The sequence below is a fragment of the Ambystoma mexicanum genome, chromosome 2p (assembly GCF_040938575.1).
Source record: "Ambystoma mexicanum isolate Mex_15411 chromosome 2p, UKY_AmexF1_1, whole genome shotgun sequence".
Classification (NCBI taxonomy): Eukaryota; Metazoa; Chordata; class Amphibia; order Caudata; family Ambystomatidae; genus Ambystoma; species Ambystoma mexicanum.
This window is the reverse complement of record NC_090923.1, coordinates 1,141,181,767-1,141,197,984: the sequence shown is the minus strand read 5'-3', so window position 1 is coordinate 1,141,197,984 and position 16,218 is coordinate 1,141,181,767. Positions and strand designations below refer to the sequence as shown.

Below are 16,218 nucleotides of genomic sequence, written 5' to 3'. Positions count from 1 at the left end.
CCACTTTTGGAGGCTTCTGTGGAGAAGCCCGCCAAAAAATGGAACAAAGGGCTCGACTTGGGTTGGAGTCACAGAAGCGAACACAAACGCCATTTTGAACCAAGTTTCGGCAAAAAATACCAACCAGTGAATTTATATTAATTTAATAAACCGGCAGTATGTTCCAGGCTATTTTAAAAAGTGATAGCCTCGAACAATGGGAAAATCCCATAGGAATATATTTGCGGTCGAATATAAAAAGTAGTATCCACTGCCACCAGCCAAAACTCGGTCGGGTGGGACTGGAGAGTGCCCCCTCAAACAACAGACCCCGGAGCAATCGAATTGCCCCGACCAGTACGTCCACAATATGATGGTTTGTACTGGTCCTGTTCACAATTTGAGACTAGTAAAGCCAATGGTGACTTTACATGCCCTGGGAGACAGTAGTCAGTCCCAGGGTATGGAGTCTATGTTTGGGGGTCGCTACGACACCCCTGGGTTATAGCACGGAGGGTGCTGTGTAACCCACATACCAAAAACACATGAAGCCCCATGGGGTAAAGGACTCCATAGCCCATAAAACACATATAAAGTCAAAGGAACACCTCAAATCATGTCTAAGAGTGGGAGGAAAAGAGTCTCACTCTTAGCAGGAGAAAAAAATAAACCCCAAAAATCCAGCAAAGCTGCTGGGGGACTCACTAGGTTTGGGAAATTAGCCTTTACAGAGAATTCTCCCTAACACTCCCTCACTTCCTGCTCACCCCAGAAATTCGGGCGCCAGAGGCGGTCTTCACTCCTGAAGCCCGCCAAAGGCGAAGGAACAAAGGGACCAAACCTAGTTTGGCACACAGAGACAAACTCTAGACGGACCTTTCCAAAAAGAAATGGCGAAAAAAGAAGACCGGGACCTGTTTAAACAAAGGAGGCTCAGACGCCATCTTGACAAACATGGTAGTTTGTTGTAAAACGACTGCCACCAGCCATTCTGAGAGGAAAGGGTAGCATTTGACTGCTACATGAGTATCTAGACATAGGGGATACTAAGTAACCCCTCCAGCACTCTATTGTAAGATAGGGTGTGCTGGGTCTAGGAATTTAAAAAGACTAGTAAAGTCAATTTCACTTTACTTACTCTGGGAAACAGTAGTTTATCCCAGAGAAGGTATTTAAACCTTGGGAAAGCCTGAAAAGGTTTCCTGTGCCACTGCACTGAGGGTGCTGTGTGAAACAAATGAAAAGATAATGCCTATGGAGTTGGTTAGACTCCACAACCAAAGAAAACACAAGAGTAAAACACATGAGAGAGTGGGAAAAACGCTCACACTCTCTCCAGGTAAAATAAATCAAGCCCTCCAAAGTTGCTGAGGGTCTCTAAGGTGAAGGGAATTAGCACATCTATGAGAATTCTCCCTAAGACCATCTTCCCAATAAATCCTGTGCTTCCAAGGGGGTTCACTCCCCATTTGGGAACAGGCCTGTGTTTTTAGCCTTCAAGAGATGGATATGCTCGCTGACCTTTGCCAAGGTCTGCCCTAAAGGGACCCCCTTCTGAAAGCAGACTTTTCCGTTCAGGGTGCTCATTATGGTCCAGATACGCAGGCAGTACCTCTTCCTCGTCGGGTTCAGGTACTGGGTCAGGTACCTAAACAGTGGTTGCAGGTACTTTAGGGGGAGAAGAGTTATTCCCCTTTTTGGTTTCCTTTCACTGTCCTTTTGCCTTGGGTTGTGCATCACTGGGAACTTCTGAAGGGGGCTACCAGCCAACATAGGCTTTCGAGGAGCTCCGGCAAGCTCCTCTGAGTTTACCAAATTAGAGTACATTACAGTTCTACTGTACCCAGTGTCCCTGATAGCAGTTAACGCAATCTCATGTACTGGAATACTATTCTCAAAGTAAAATTATGTGTCAGTTTCTCCAAAAATGTGTGCAAAAAAAAGAGTGCAGCAAATTTGTTTTTTCCATTTGTGCTCATTGCTGAAATGCACAGGTCCAGCCCATTGCATACATTAGTGTCAGGAGCGCAATCACGACAACTGATGTATGACAGGCTCCCAGCAACAATATGTGCTGGGAGGGCATTTCAAAGAAAAAGGCCTCTAAAGGCCCAGCCTCTGTGAAATGCTCATAAAAATAATTAATAATTAATAATTTTAAAAGAATTTGCATCCCTGTTTGGGGGATGGAAATCAAATGGTGACAGCCACAGTTTAAACTGCGTCTGCCACACAAGAAAAAACGATGACAGTGTCAAAAATTACACTGTCATAATTTGGGCTTCACCCAGCGACTGTTTTCAACAGGCACAGCAGGGGTGACCCTCATTTCTGCGCATTTAAAAGCACTGCCCGTTTGTGAATTCTGAATGTGCTTTTAAACGTACAGAAACACCCCCTTATTTGCGCAAAGGGGGAAAGGGGCATCTGAGTGAACGCATGCGCTTTGTGATTTGGGCTGCTCCTTTTTTGGGTGTATAGGAGGACGGGCGCTACTTCAATTGCGCCCAAAAAAGTTTAGAATATCTGGCCCTATGTATTTCCATGTATGGCAGCATACTCTTCAGCAATGTTATGCCTTCCAGAATACATTTAATGGGATACTGGAATAGTGTCTGTAATTAACCTATATGGGTCAAAATGAAAAATGCATTAGTGTCACATGCTAAAGCAATGTTACTTTTGCCAGGTTCAGGTTAAATTAAACTACCTGTTCTTCAGCCTGGCCTCGTAGGAGACTTCATTGGTAATGTGCAGCTTTATAGCCCTGCAAAAATCCCCTAATTTGTGACTGATAGGAAGGATAATGTGTCTATTAAAGGAAACAGTGAAGGGTCCTTTTCAATGTACTCTGGATTCTCTGACACCTTTCTCTTTTCAGCCTGGCTCGTGTCGGAAAGGTGGGACCCATGATCGGACAGTATGTGGATTCCCAGTGGAGTCTGGCCAGCTTCACAGTGCCAGCTGAATCAGCCTGCATCTGCGCCTTCGGAAAGAGTGCGTCCAAAAATGTCAACTCTGTCATCGGTGAGTGTACAGGTAGCTGCACAAGTAATGCTAGCAGGTGTTACAAAGTGTGTCATCTGGACCTTTGTAAAGGAGTGTCATCTTTGGTTATTGTGTGTGCCATCATGAGGGTATACTCAGAGAGCAATTGAGGGGTTAACGGATGTGCGATCGGTGGTGTGCAAGGATTGCCTTCAGGGGTAAATGGAGAGTTCCATCTGAAGAATTACTAGTAGAAGGGGCACCATTGGGATGCAACAGGGTGGGTCATCTGCGTTATGCAGGGGGTGACATTGAGAGATTACAGGGAGAGCCATTGACGGTTGATGATCGTAATCGAAAGTACAAAAATAGCTATCAAGTGGCCACCAAAAAGTGATAGATGGAAAGCTTTGAAATAATCCTAACTACTGGCTTTGCTCTGAGAATCTTTTTAGCTTGTTTGTGCTAATACAGGGGAGGATTAGCCCTATGTAAATCTGTCATGGTCCTGCCACTTATGGCATGTTTCAGCCTTTTTGGGTCTCTTCAATGAGATGCAGCTTACTTCCTTCAGTACAGTGAGCAAGGGACCTATATATGGACATAACCCTCTCCCGCTTAGGGAGACTTACAATATACACTATACGGAGGATGGATGGATGGATGGATGGATGGATGGATGGATGGATGGATGGATGGATGGATGGATGGATGGATGGATGGATGGATGGATGGATGGATGGATGGATGGATGGATGGATGGATGGATGGATGGATGGATGGATGGATGGATGGATGGATGGATGGATGGATGGGAGTTTGAAAGCTCTAAACTGTGAATGGGATGTGAGGCACCTCCTGTTTTTTACTTTTTCCAGACTGGTTCAACAAACCTTTCCCCTGTTGTATCCTCGACCAAGACCTCATCAGGGATGCGGGTCCCAAATGTTTTCCTCAGAGGCCGCAAGCCTTTTAAGGTTGGGGTGTCTCAAGGGCAGCATGTTGTTTCTTCAAGTATCCTTATGCAGTTGCCTGGCCTCCGCTGGATTTTTGCAGCTTTTGTTAATTACATACAGGTGCAGCCTACTGGTGGTTTCCCCTATTGGGAACCTCTGTGCAAATCCAGAGGCAACAGGTAAATCCCGTTTCTTAAAAAAGAGTTAGTGGAATATGGATGTTGCCGTATTATATGGCATGGTCTTGGGGAGTGTGACTTATTTATGAAGGGTTTCTGTATTTAAACCCAAATCCAAACCTAGAGGGAAAGCCCATGAAGAAGCAAGCAAATGCTACATGTGGCCACCAAATGTTTGAATGAATGCAGTTATGTGATTTGGATGCTGAGAGACTGAGAGCTCTCAAACTCCTATTTAACTCAAGGCCCTGCGCCCATACCATGTTAAGCCTGGTAACATGTTCTAATGCACAGAAGATGCCAACACAGAGATTTGAGACACACACTGCAGAACCACGGTCCTCCATACAGCAAACGCACAGTGGCTAATCAGCCTTATATCAGGAACTGGTACTGCACTAACTGATGGGCCCGAGACATCCTTAAGAAGGATCACCAACCACTCGCCCTCCACCTTGACGAAGACTTCGGTCGAAACACGTGTTGGCTTTTCTCACATGCACATAGCACTTCGTGCTAGGTCACTTGATCTCTTCTATAACCAACAATTAACAAAAAACTCTATTTGTGAACACGAATAAAGTGTTGCAGACTTCTTTCAATCAGCAATCGCAAACATGGTCCCAACCATTCTCCAGTGTCATTGCTAAACAAGTTTTGCATGCTTACCACAACACAGAGGAATTGGGGTGAGGGAATCTGGAGGAAGGGATGCTGAACACTGCCAACTCTTTGAAGACCTTTTCTAATGGCAAAGCTCTGCTGGTTCCTGCAGACATCTGACTTTTCAATTGGCCAGAGGGAAAAGATTAACCACCAATCCCTGGCCCTGACGTGGCAGGCACAGCCGAATCTCACCCTCTAGTAACCTTTGCTTCCTGAGAAGCCTTGCTACATGACCATCAACTCACCCGACACAATGAAGCAGAAGCACCTGACCATAAGAGGGCGGACAACCAGCAGAGCCAGAGGCCTGTGGTTGCAACCTGTTTAAAAAGAAAAAAAGGTCAAAGAATAGTAATAGTAAGTGGAAAATAACATACAGCAATCTTCCTGAAGATCCTTTTGCAGCCACTGCAGCAGCTGTTGCATTACTTTACTACCAGAACCAGAGCGGCTGACCTCTCACCATGTGTTAATCCAAATGCCATTGGTCAGCGATTAAAAGAAATAAATAGCTGAAGATACCTGAACTGCGCGTTCATGTCTCTTGCCTGTTTTCAATAGACAACCAAGCTTTACCTTACTGATGAGGCTCAACACAGCCAAAACATGTCAGGGGTGGCTTGTTGTGTTGTGCAGAGGTCACATGTCCTTGCAGTTTGTACTTGGTTATTCCCATTGGTGGTAGGACCAAGGCTGATTCGCATATGGTGGGTACCCGTTCCAAGTGGTGCAGATGAGGGGAAAAACTCATGGCATGGATGGCTGTCCATGATAGCGGTTATGATTGATTCAAAGCATTTCATCCATCACGTTTTGATTTTGTTTTGCCATGGGGTGGTCACATAGATTGCCATCATGGATTCATAAGGAGTGGCAATGTGAAATGAATGGTTGTGCAATTGTGAGATTATCCATCTTCTGTCACCAATCCCACCACACACATTTCTGCTTCTGCAACCAGGTGGCTAATCCGCCCAGTGTATATCCCCATCCCACAGAGCTGAGAGTTTCCATACCGGTACACAGGTAAAAGGTGTTAAGATGGATTTCTAGAATCTGGCATGGTGGACAGTTTTAAGGAGGCCTCCCTAGTTATAGTGAACAAGGGAACTCTGTGAGGTTAGCCAAACCCAATCAAGGGAAGCGTGGAGAGTGGTCAAGAATGTTCTCAGGAGAGTGTGAATGGGGTTAGGGATTCCACAAGGAGTACAAACAGTGAAGCACACAATAATTCAATTCAGACAGGTAAGTATAACTATACTATATTTATTCTAGGCCCAAAACATACACTGGGAAATGAAACAAGCAGGTGATAATATCACACAACACTCAATTATAAAACATATATACAGTCACCTTTAGGTTCTTCGAAAAACAGTCAATATCTTAGACAACAAAGAGAAGGTAATTAGTGATGCATTTGAGTGAAACCAATTCACAATTATTCCTAACTTTATAAATCTTATCCGTATTATGTATGGGGCCTTGTGCCCAAAAGCCACAAAGCTTCTTCTCAGGAAAAGGGGCTGATGTCGGAAGAGTTCTTGTGGTGGTGAAATGTTCCAGAAGATATTCAAAATAGTTACAGGTAGGTAAAATTATATTTCTATCTTTCAGATAGAGGCTTTTACATCAGACGATCAAAAAAGTGATGGCATGGAATAACCAAAGTTTATTCCAAGGTTTTTAAGAAGAACAGTGGGAGGGGAATGCGTTGCAGTTACTTATCCCGCGACTATGATTTTCCCAGATAACTAGGTGGGTTGACTGGGGATTGCAGGAGGTAGGGTTTCCTTCTGTGGGTGGAAGGATTCTTCTGGTTGGATCCAGGAGCAGAGTGCAACCTTTGCAAAGAAGAAATACAGAAGGCACTGATGCAGACCTCTTCAGGACATTTGGGGAAGGCGAGTTCCAGCGACGGCTACCGCACACAGGCGACAGCAGGTGTCCTTTCAGTCGCGGTTGAACAAGACCTTACAGAGCAAGATCCCTTGAAGCTGGGAGGCTGAAATTTGGAAGCTATGAGACTTGTATACCACAAACTGGCGACCACCTAAGTTCAGGCGACGAACGTGAACGTGTAATGTCATCGATTCTACCAAATTAGCTTAGTGGAGCGCTGGTCAGTCCATTGAGACACTTACTAAGGCTCAGAATGGCTGGATCCACAAGTATGCATCGGGACAGGTTGTCCCGCCAGTCCAAGGGTTGCAGTACCGCTCAGGCCCTTCGCAGATCAGGTAGTCCAGCAGGGCTTCTTTCAGGTTCCAGTTTCGCGCCAGGCTCATAACCATCATGAAGACCAACATTGGAATGGGACTATTTACTTGGGACTATATAACTTGGGGGGGTTCAGCCAACATGGAGGCACACACATAGCTCAGTTACAAGGAACTGAGCTATGCGGTCTAGTCTTTTGGGTGTGGCAGGCCTGGGACTACTTTACCTGGACTACTTTACCTGAGACTATTTAAACCACACCCAAACAGCAGAACATGCTTTGCGTTATTCTGCTGTGGGCAGCGTAACACTCACCGTGTCCAGTTCTTTGATGCCAGCTTACCTGAAACCAAGGACCTGCAGAGAGAGAAAGAAAACTACGAAGCTTACCTGGAACAGTATCCTGTCTTCAATCCATCGCTGACTTCAGTTCCACTCACCTGAAGGTACGAACTCCATCATCCGGCACTGCATGCATCCTGGAATACCATAACCTGGAAAGTGGAGAAAGAAAGACCGCATTAGTAAGCGTTTACTCACGTTTCCTCCCGTATGAAGAAAGCCACACAATTCTTACCTGGGTAGCCATCTCCTGGTCAGTATCATTGCTGGGACATTACGGCGCTCGGCGAGGAACATCGCAACCTGCAAGGAGAGAAAAGACACAGGTTAGCAATATAAAAGGCGAAACAGCACCGCGCATCGCTTTACTCACTGGACAGCATCGCGCACACCGCGCTTTCGCCTACCGGCCCATGCTCATCTTCAAACTGCATGACAACACCAAAATACCTTTCCATACCTAAAAGGAAAGAAGCAAGACATTATTATTCGAACTAAGAGGAAGATAAGAACTGCATATAAAGACTGTAAAGCAGCAAACCTACGGCATCACAGCAGGCCTGGATTCCCACAGGGGGGCTTGCACCACTGAAGTAACTTGGTCGCTGCTCGCCCCCCACATCTACGTGCCCCTGCCACGAAGAGCAGGACGGAGAATCCACCTCTTACAATATTAAGGTGAGGAGAAGGCCCAAGGGGGAGGAAGGAGTTGAGGCCAAGGGAGGTGGGAAAACACAAAGACAATCTGGTATTGAGCCCAGCTCTCCTATATTGCAGACCCACCTTTAACCAGAGGCCTTACCAAGGGACCGGGAGAGGGTGCGAGAGTGCAAATCATCCAACCAGGCCTGGGTGGCGTCCCCATGGATACCAGGTGAGCGTAACAGAACGCAAAGCCTCATTAATATTATCCACCTGGGCGTCATGGAGACTTCAGAGACTGACCAGTTAGTTCAGTTGTTGTGACAATTACACGCTGAAGTACATTCAGCCAGGAAAGAAACCAACGCTCTTAGGTGGGATTTGATTGTTACTACGGATCGTACAGACAAAATAAGTAGACAATTGCTCCAATCACAGGCAGGACAGACCCCATTACCTGGTAACATTCCACCAGCACCTGTACCAACTTCCTCCACCAATCCAGTACAAATAACTCTTCCTGGGGCAGTTCCTTTAGCTCCACCTGAATGATTTACAGGGGACCCCAAGAAGTACGCAACTTTCATGAACCAGTGTCGTCTTCATTTCCTTTGCAGACCTGGGGCTTTTCCTAACGACCAAGCGTGGGTTGCTTTTGTTTTTCTCATATCTGAGTGACAGTGCTGCGGATTGGTCGTTACCATTGGTAAGTCAGGATAACCCGTTGTTCCATGACTTTGGGGGTTTCCAGGTGGAAATGGAAAAACTCTTTGCTTGTCATACCCAAGGCCAATCATTAGACAACAAACTTTTGTCATTCCGTCAAGGAAGTCAGGACTTGCTTACAAATATATAGCAACATTTAACAGACTAGTCATTGAAGCTGGGTGGCCTGAGAAAAAAAGGACCACACTATTTCATCGGGGTCTATGAGGGGAACTAAAGGATGTCCTTGCTCAAGTGGTTAACTCACCCAAAGACTGTGGAGAATTCATCAACCTTGTGGTGCAATTAGATCACAGATTACAAGACCAAAAAGCGGACCGGATAAGGTTAGAAACTCGAGCTGTGTATGTCCGGTCAAAGGATAATGTTCCACGTACATTGGAAAACACGGTAGAACCCATGCAAATCAGAGGTGTACGGCCCCCTTTGACTAAAACTGAAAGAGACAAGAGAAGGCAACAGCAATTATGCTTAAATTGCGGAAAATCAGGCCACTTCCTCCAAGAATGTCCACTGAAACCAACAAGGAGAACTGTTGGAGCCACATAGAAGGAAGATAATAACAAGGAGTCGAAAAACTACCAAGCCCGGCAAGCGAAGAGGTCCGCATCTCGAGCGAGAAGGATGAGCCACAGACCTCACACTTTGCATTACCAGTAATTTTGATCAATCACCAACAACCGTCTCGGATGCATGCTGCCGAAGCATACATAGACAGCGGAGCAGTTGGGAATTATGTACACCAAGATCTGGCAGCAGAGATGGGGCTTCCCTTATGCTCTAAGTCGACTACTGAAAAGGTTACTACTGTTAATGGGATAGAAATAGCTTCCGGACCAGTAACCCAATGTACAGCAGCACTAACCCTACTGTGCCAGGATGGACACCGAGAATCTATTGCATTCGATCTCATCAAAGCTCCTCAGTTTCGACTAATCTTACGGATGCCATGGTTGGTAGCTCACAACCCTCTAATAGATTGGCATGCCAAGAAGTTGGCCTTTTCCGATGATTGTGCTCGCACCTGTTATTACCAAGAAAAGGGGAACACAGACTTATGTACATCTGCTACTCCCATTACGGCGGCAATTGTACTACGTGTGACTTGTACTCTACCAAATGAATACCAAGATTTTCAAGACGTGTTCCAGAAAGAACAAGCCAATACTCTACCACCGCACAGGCCCTGCGATTGTCAGATCAACCTCATACCTGGTGTGCAAATTCCTTGTGGTTGAATCTATGCACTTACTGAACCAGAAAACCTCCATTTGAAATCTTATCTTGATCAGTACCTGGCAAATGGATTTATCTGCCCATCTAAATCACCGGCAGCCAGTCCCTTATTCTTCGTACCAAAGAAGGAAGGAGATTTGAGGACTTGTATCGACTATCGCACATTAAACCAGATCACAGTAAAAAAACGTTATCCACTGCCCCTTATTCCCGAATTATTGGATCATGTCAAAGACGCCCAAATCTATACCAAACTGGACCTTAGGGGGGTGTACCATCTTGTTCGAGTGAAGAAAGGAGACAAATGGAAAACCGCCTTTCGTACCAAATACGTACGGCTTGTATGAATACCAGGTAATGCCTTTTGGACTTTGCAATGCTCCTGCTGCATTCCAGTACTTTATGAATTATGTTTTGCGGGAGTTAATTGACATTTGCACCCTGGTTTACATTGACGACATCTTAGTATATTCTGTACAAAAGAAGACCATGTTGGGCATGTCCGCTCCGTCCTTACTAAACTCCGCCAACATAAACTGTATGCTAAACTTGAAAAATGCTCTTTTCATGTCACCGAAGTGGAGTTCCTCGGTTTTAGCCTCACACCAAAAGGTATCAGAATGGATAGGCACAAGGTATATGCCATTCTTAACTGGCCATCACCAACTTCATTTAAAGGAATCCAGAGTATGCTGGGCTTTGCAAACTTTTACTGCCGATTCATCCCAGATTTTTCCCAAATAGTGCATCCAATTACATCACTATTGAGAAAAAACAATAAAAACTTCCATTGGACCGAAGAAGCAGAGAAGGCCTTTCAAGAACTTAAGAAAAAATTCACTTCTGCTCCAGTTCTACGGCATCCTCGCCCAGACCTCCCTTATCTAGTTAAAACAAATGCGTCTAGCATGGCTATGGGAGCTGTTCTCTCACAAAGGGACCCAGGAACTGGCCAGTTACACCCTGTGGCCTTCTGGTCATGAAATTTCTCACCTCCCGAACTCAACCATGCTATCACAGACAAAGACCTCTTGGCTATAAAATCAGCTTTCAAGGCATGGCGACACTATCTCCTTGGTGCTAGACATACTGTCGCGGTCATAACTCATCATCGAAACCTGCAATACCTAAAAACAGCAAAGGCGCAATCATCCCGTCAAATGTGGTGGGCTCTTTTCTTCGCTGAATATGACTATGTGATCATCTACCGGTCAGGAGTCAGAAACAGAAAGGATTACGCCTTGTCCCGCATGGGTGTTGATGATAAGGTAAACATAACTCCAGATCCAGTAGCCATCATTCCAGAAGATAAACTCCTGTGTCTTACGACAACATTAACACAGGGTGAACTCCAAAACGAGATCCAACTCTTAATGGATCCCACTTCCTCACAAGAGTGGTGTACTCAAGGAGAACATTACACCATTAAAGACCAGTTACCATATTTTAGGAACCGTCTATACTTGCCAAGTAAAGATTTACAAGAGCAGGTTATTTCAGGTTATCACGACTCCCTGATTGAAGGTCATCCTGGAATTGCCACAACTCTAGCTAAAGTAAAACAAAACTATTGGTGGCCCACATGGCGTAAAGACATCATACAATTTATCCAATCTTGTGATGTGTGTGCACAAAACAAGTCCCAAAAGCAGAAACCAGCTGGTCTTCTCCAACCATTGGAAATTTCTCCCGCACCATGGCACACACTGTCCCTTGATTTCATTACAGATCTACCTCCCAGTCAAGGATTCAACACACTCTTAGTAGTTGTAGACTTGTTCTCTAAAATGGCACACTTTATTCCTTTTAAGGGTCTTCCAAATGCATCCAATTTAGCAAAAGTATTCCTGGAGGAAATCATATGGCTACATGGCTTTCCATCGGTCTTGATCTCAGATCGAGGTTGTCAGTTTGTATTCAACTTCTGGAGAAAATGCTGTTCAATGGCCCAAATTGACATACGACTAACCACAAGTCACCATCCCCAAACAGATGGCCAAACAGAAAGAACAAACCAAACCCTCGAGCAATACTTACGTTGCATGTTACATCAAGTGGAAAGAAATTGGAAGGACTTGTTATGGATAGCTGAATATGCCTATAATAATTAATTACACACCAGCACTGGCCAACCCCTTTCTACACTATATATGGTAGACATCCAATGCCTCCAATCACCGGCAGGCGAGAGCTGGCCAACGAGGTAAGGCCTAGAGAGAAGGCCATCCCCCTGACTGAGCTGAGCCCCCAGTCTGTTCCTCACCATGCCCAGTAGCCACACTGTCGCTGAACCCGCTGCAGGAGCAGCCCGCGCTGCCACCGAGATGCAGAGAGGAAGAGGTAAGCTCCAGGCATAATATCAGCTGCCTCAGAGCCCTCGTTATCCTCACGGCACATCTTCAACCTCATCCGCTCTAAAATCGCCTTTATTGAAGAGCACCTGATTGCCATACTGTACAAAGGCTGCTCACCTTATCTACCAGCAGCCTCCAAGCACATAATGCCCGTGTGCTTGCATTCCGTTCGAAAATCATTTGTTCAGGCAATTTAAAGATGGCCACCGCGCTTTGGTCCTCCCGTGCCTGACCTTGTCCTGAATGCCTGCCTGACCTGCACCTTGCATCCTGCTCCCGGATTGGTGCTAACGTGCCTCCAATCACCGGCAGGCAAGAGCCGGCCAACGAGGTCAGGCCTAGAGAGAAGGCCATCCCCCTGACTGAGCTGACCCAGCGCATCGGCACGGAACGCTGAAAGCAGCCCATGCCACGCCGGTATCCGGTCCCACCAACCTTGAACAAGGTAACTTCATCCATAGCCCTTCGAGGATTTGCCATATATACGTGCGCTGTCACAACTTCTTGAATTGACTCATTGCACACAACGCTATGCTGCGCTAGCTTGCCGCGTTATATTCTTGCTGACAATGTGCATGCCTTGACGCTAATATGCTAAATATACTCAACGGGCTGCGAGCATGCCAGAGCTCCTAGCCACGATCTTGCAATTGTTATCTGTGTACGTCTACATTCATTGCACCATCTAGTACTCAAGTTTAGACATAGCAGCATTCCATATGCCTATTTGATTACTAGTATTGTAGTTAGCCTCCTTTATACACCTTTAAGCACTCCCTATTATCTTGCCTCACTTGCATTCCAGTGTACTCTGCATATAACCTACTTGATGTGGTATTTGATCAGCTATTGGTGCAGTGCACCAAGCGTCAATGTGCCTGAAATTTGTCAGATATCCCAACTTTGAATTGCCATAGACGCTACTAGCCCTAGGCTGCTTTTACACCTTGTGTGATACTTGCCTAGCATCCATTGAAAAGCACTTGGTCTCTACGCTTGCCTTTGTGTTAGACCTATGTTATTACACATGGACATCCTCTACACTTTGCTTGATTCATAACCAGTTCTCTGTATACGATGTATTTGCCAATGCTTTACACTGTCCTACTAAGGACTCTCCAATACATTACTAGCCTACACGACCACACCATGCTCCTTAACCCACCCTTACCTGCGCCAGTGCAGAATGCCCCTAATCATGTTGCCATGACTACTATACCTTGCATTGTTTCACAGAGGAACCTCAAATTACGTACTAGATTACCTAGGCTCTATGACCCTCTAACCAAACTAGCGCACAGCAATGTCACTTGTAGCCTGCGTAATTCAAGCCATCACCGGCACCCAATCCAACTTAACAGTAGACTCTTCCGAGAACCTATCCTTCTCCCGAAATGTAAATCTAAAACACAACTAGCAATCCCGAAACCAGTTCAGTCTGGGCTAAGGGCTGCTCTTATAAATGCACGTTCTATGGTAGCCCATGCTACTGACATAGCTGACTTACTACACAATGAAAACCTAGACCTTTTAGCGGTTACCGAATCTTGGCTTCACCCAGCAGCCAACCCAGCAATTATGCTAGCCGTGCCAGACTACACCCTCCTAAGACTCGACCGTACTACCTCTCGAGGTGGTGGTCTTGCTATTATAGCTAAAACCAATTTATCAGTGAATCTCTCACCACCACACAACATAGGTTCTTGTGAATCCCTAACGGCCAAGTTAACTCTATCTAATACGCAGTCTGTATCCATTCACCTATTATACAGACCTCTTGGTCCATTAGAATCTTTTGAAGATGACCTAAAAAATATTATATCACATAATCTCAAGAACTCCTCCCAAAGCATCATACTAAGAGACTTTAACCTTGGTCTTAGTGACCTGTTAGACACTAATGCCACTATAATCAATAACACCCTTGAGGAACTAGGTTTCAATCAGAAAATTACAGCCCCTACCCATACCAAAGGTAGAACCCTGGACTGGCTAGCTGTGCACAATTGCCCACTTACAGTCTTATCTATATTTCCTCAGCCGTGGTCTGATCATCACTTGATCACATTCTCCCTAGAGCTCACACCACCGATGCTCCCCAACAGCATAGCTCCAGCTGTCCCAACCAGAAATAAGAGAAACGTCACTCCTGAAAACCTTATTCCTCTGATTTTACCTACTCTTAACGCTATTCCCGACCAAACAGATCCTTCTACTATGGTAGATCTGTATAATAAAGTAATGCTATCTTCCCTTGATGCCATAGCACCTCTCAAAGTGATAAAGAGCAAACCTTGCAAACATGTGAACAATTGGTTCTCTCCTCACCTTAAGGCTATCAGACAGGAGAAACGACGCTATGAAAAAATCTGGAGATCAGATCCATCTGAAATCAATAAGATAAACATAAGTAATTTAGCTTCCCAGTATAAAAAAGAAATCATCCTTGCAAAACAAACTACCTATGATCTCCGAATCTCTCAAGCGAAATCTAATACTAAAGAGCTCTTCTCTATTCTGAAAGAAATAGAAACTCCTGTCCAGCTGCCTGACTCATGCATCAAGGACAAAAACTGGTGCACAGATATTCAAAATGCTCTTTCCAATAAAATTACTTCTCTGCAAACTGAAATCAGTAACAAAAAAACTCCCTTCTCTCCATCTCTAAATTGAGCAACACCAGCTGTACTCCTCCTCAACCTACCCCGACGACACCTCCTGTGCCCACCCCCCTCTTCAACTTCAGTAAAGTCTCTATCAAAGAGGTTGAAAAAGTTATTCTTGCACTCAATCCTTCGAACTGCCATGGGGACCTATGCCCTGCACAACTGATAAAAGATGCATAAAAGATGCAGCTCGAAAACTCTCACCATTTATTACTAAACTAATAAATGCATCTTTTACAGCCGGCACCATACCTAACAATCTGAAACAATCCTGGGTCCCCCACTCCTTAAAAAACCGACTCTAGATCCTGCCATCCCTACCAACTACCGTCCCATCAGTACAGTGCCGCTTCTTCTCAAAATCCTTGATAAAATAGCATACCAACAAATTCAACAATACCTTGAACTCAACCACCTCCTAGGAGTCCGACACTCAGCACGGGACTGAGACTGCGCTTATAGATCCTAAGGCACAGATAGATGAGCTGAGAGATGAGGGCAAGAAAGCACTTTTGTTACTTCTCGATCTCTCGGCTGCATTTGATCTGGTCAACCACGAGATCCTCTGCACACACACAGTCAGCAGCTCATTTCTCCCAGGTGGCAACTGAATGGATTCAGTCCTTCCTTAACAACCGCACTATGCAAGTTTGTTCCCCTTCAGCAGTCGCTGACCCTATGCCCATTACCTGTGGTGTGCCACAAGGTTCTTGTGTCTCCCCTACCCTGTACAACATTTTTACAAAGCCCCTTTTCGATGATCTAGATGGCCTGGGTATCACCTACACAAACTATGCTGATGATAGCCAGATCCTCATCCCGCTGACGGGGGATTATGACAAGGATTTGGCCTTTGTAAATCGAGTGTACCTCATCATCCAGGCATGGATGGCTTCTCACTGTCTATGCCTGAATGATGACAGAACTCCTCATCCTAGGTACTGCACCCAACCTCAATAAATTAGGCCAAAACTACTCATCCTTTGTCATTGACAATAATATTATCACCGTAGCTGAGGAGGTTAAAACCTTAGGATTCTATTTAGACTCAACACTCACCTTCAAAAACAAGTCAATGCCATGGCTTCCGCCACTTCCTATACATGTAAACTCATTAGGGCAGCCAAACCGTTCCTCTCTCCAAACAACTGCATCACTCTAGCTAGAGCATTGATCCTATCTAAGTTGGATTATTGCAACGCACTCTACGTAGGCAGCAATAAAAACATTACTAATAAAATTCAAACCCTACAAAACAACGCCT

General features: G+C 45.2%; 1 protein-coding gene across 2 annotated transcripts in view; it reads left to right on the top strand.

Moving 5' to 3' along the window:
- Positions 1–16,218, top strand: part of WDR45 (WD repeat domain 45) — a 387,946-nt gene that overhangs the window by 334,058 nt on the left and 37,670 nt on the right. For both annotated transcript variants that reach the window (XM_069645221.1, XM_069645222.1), the window contains one exon: positions 2,861–3,006. In XM_069645221.1, the coding sequence (XP_069501322.1) occupies positions 2,861–3,006 (146 nt within the window). The remainder of the gene's footprint in view (positions 1–2,860; positions 3,007–16,218) is intronic.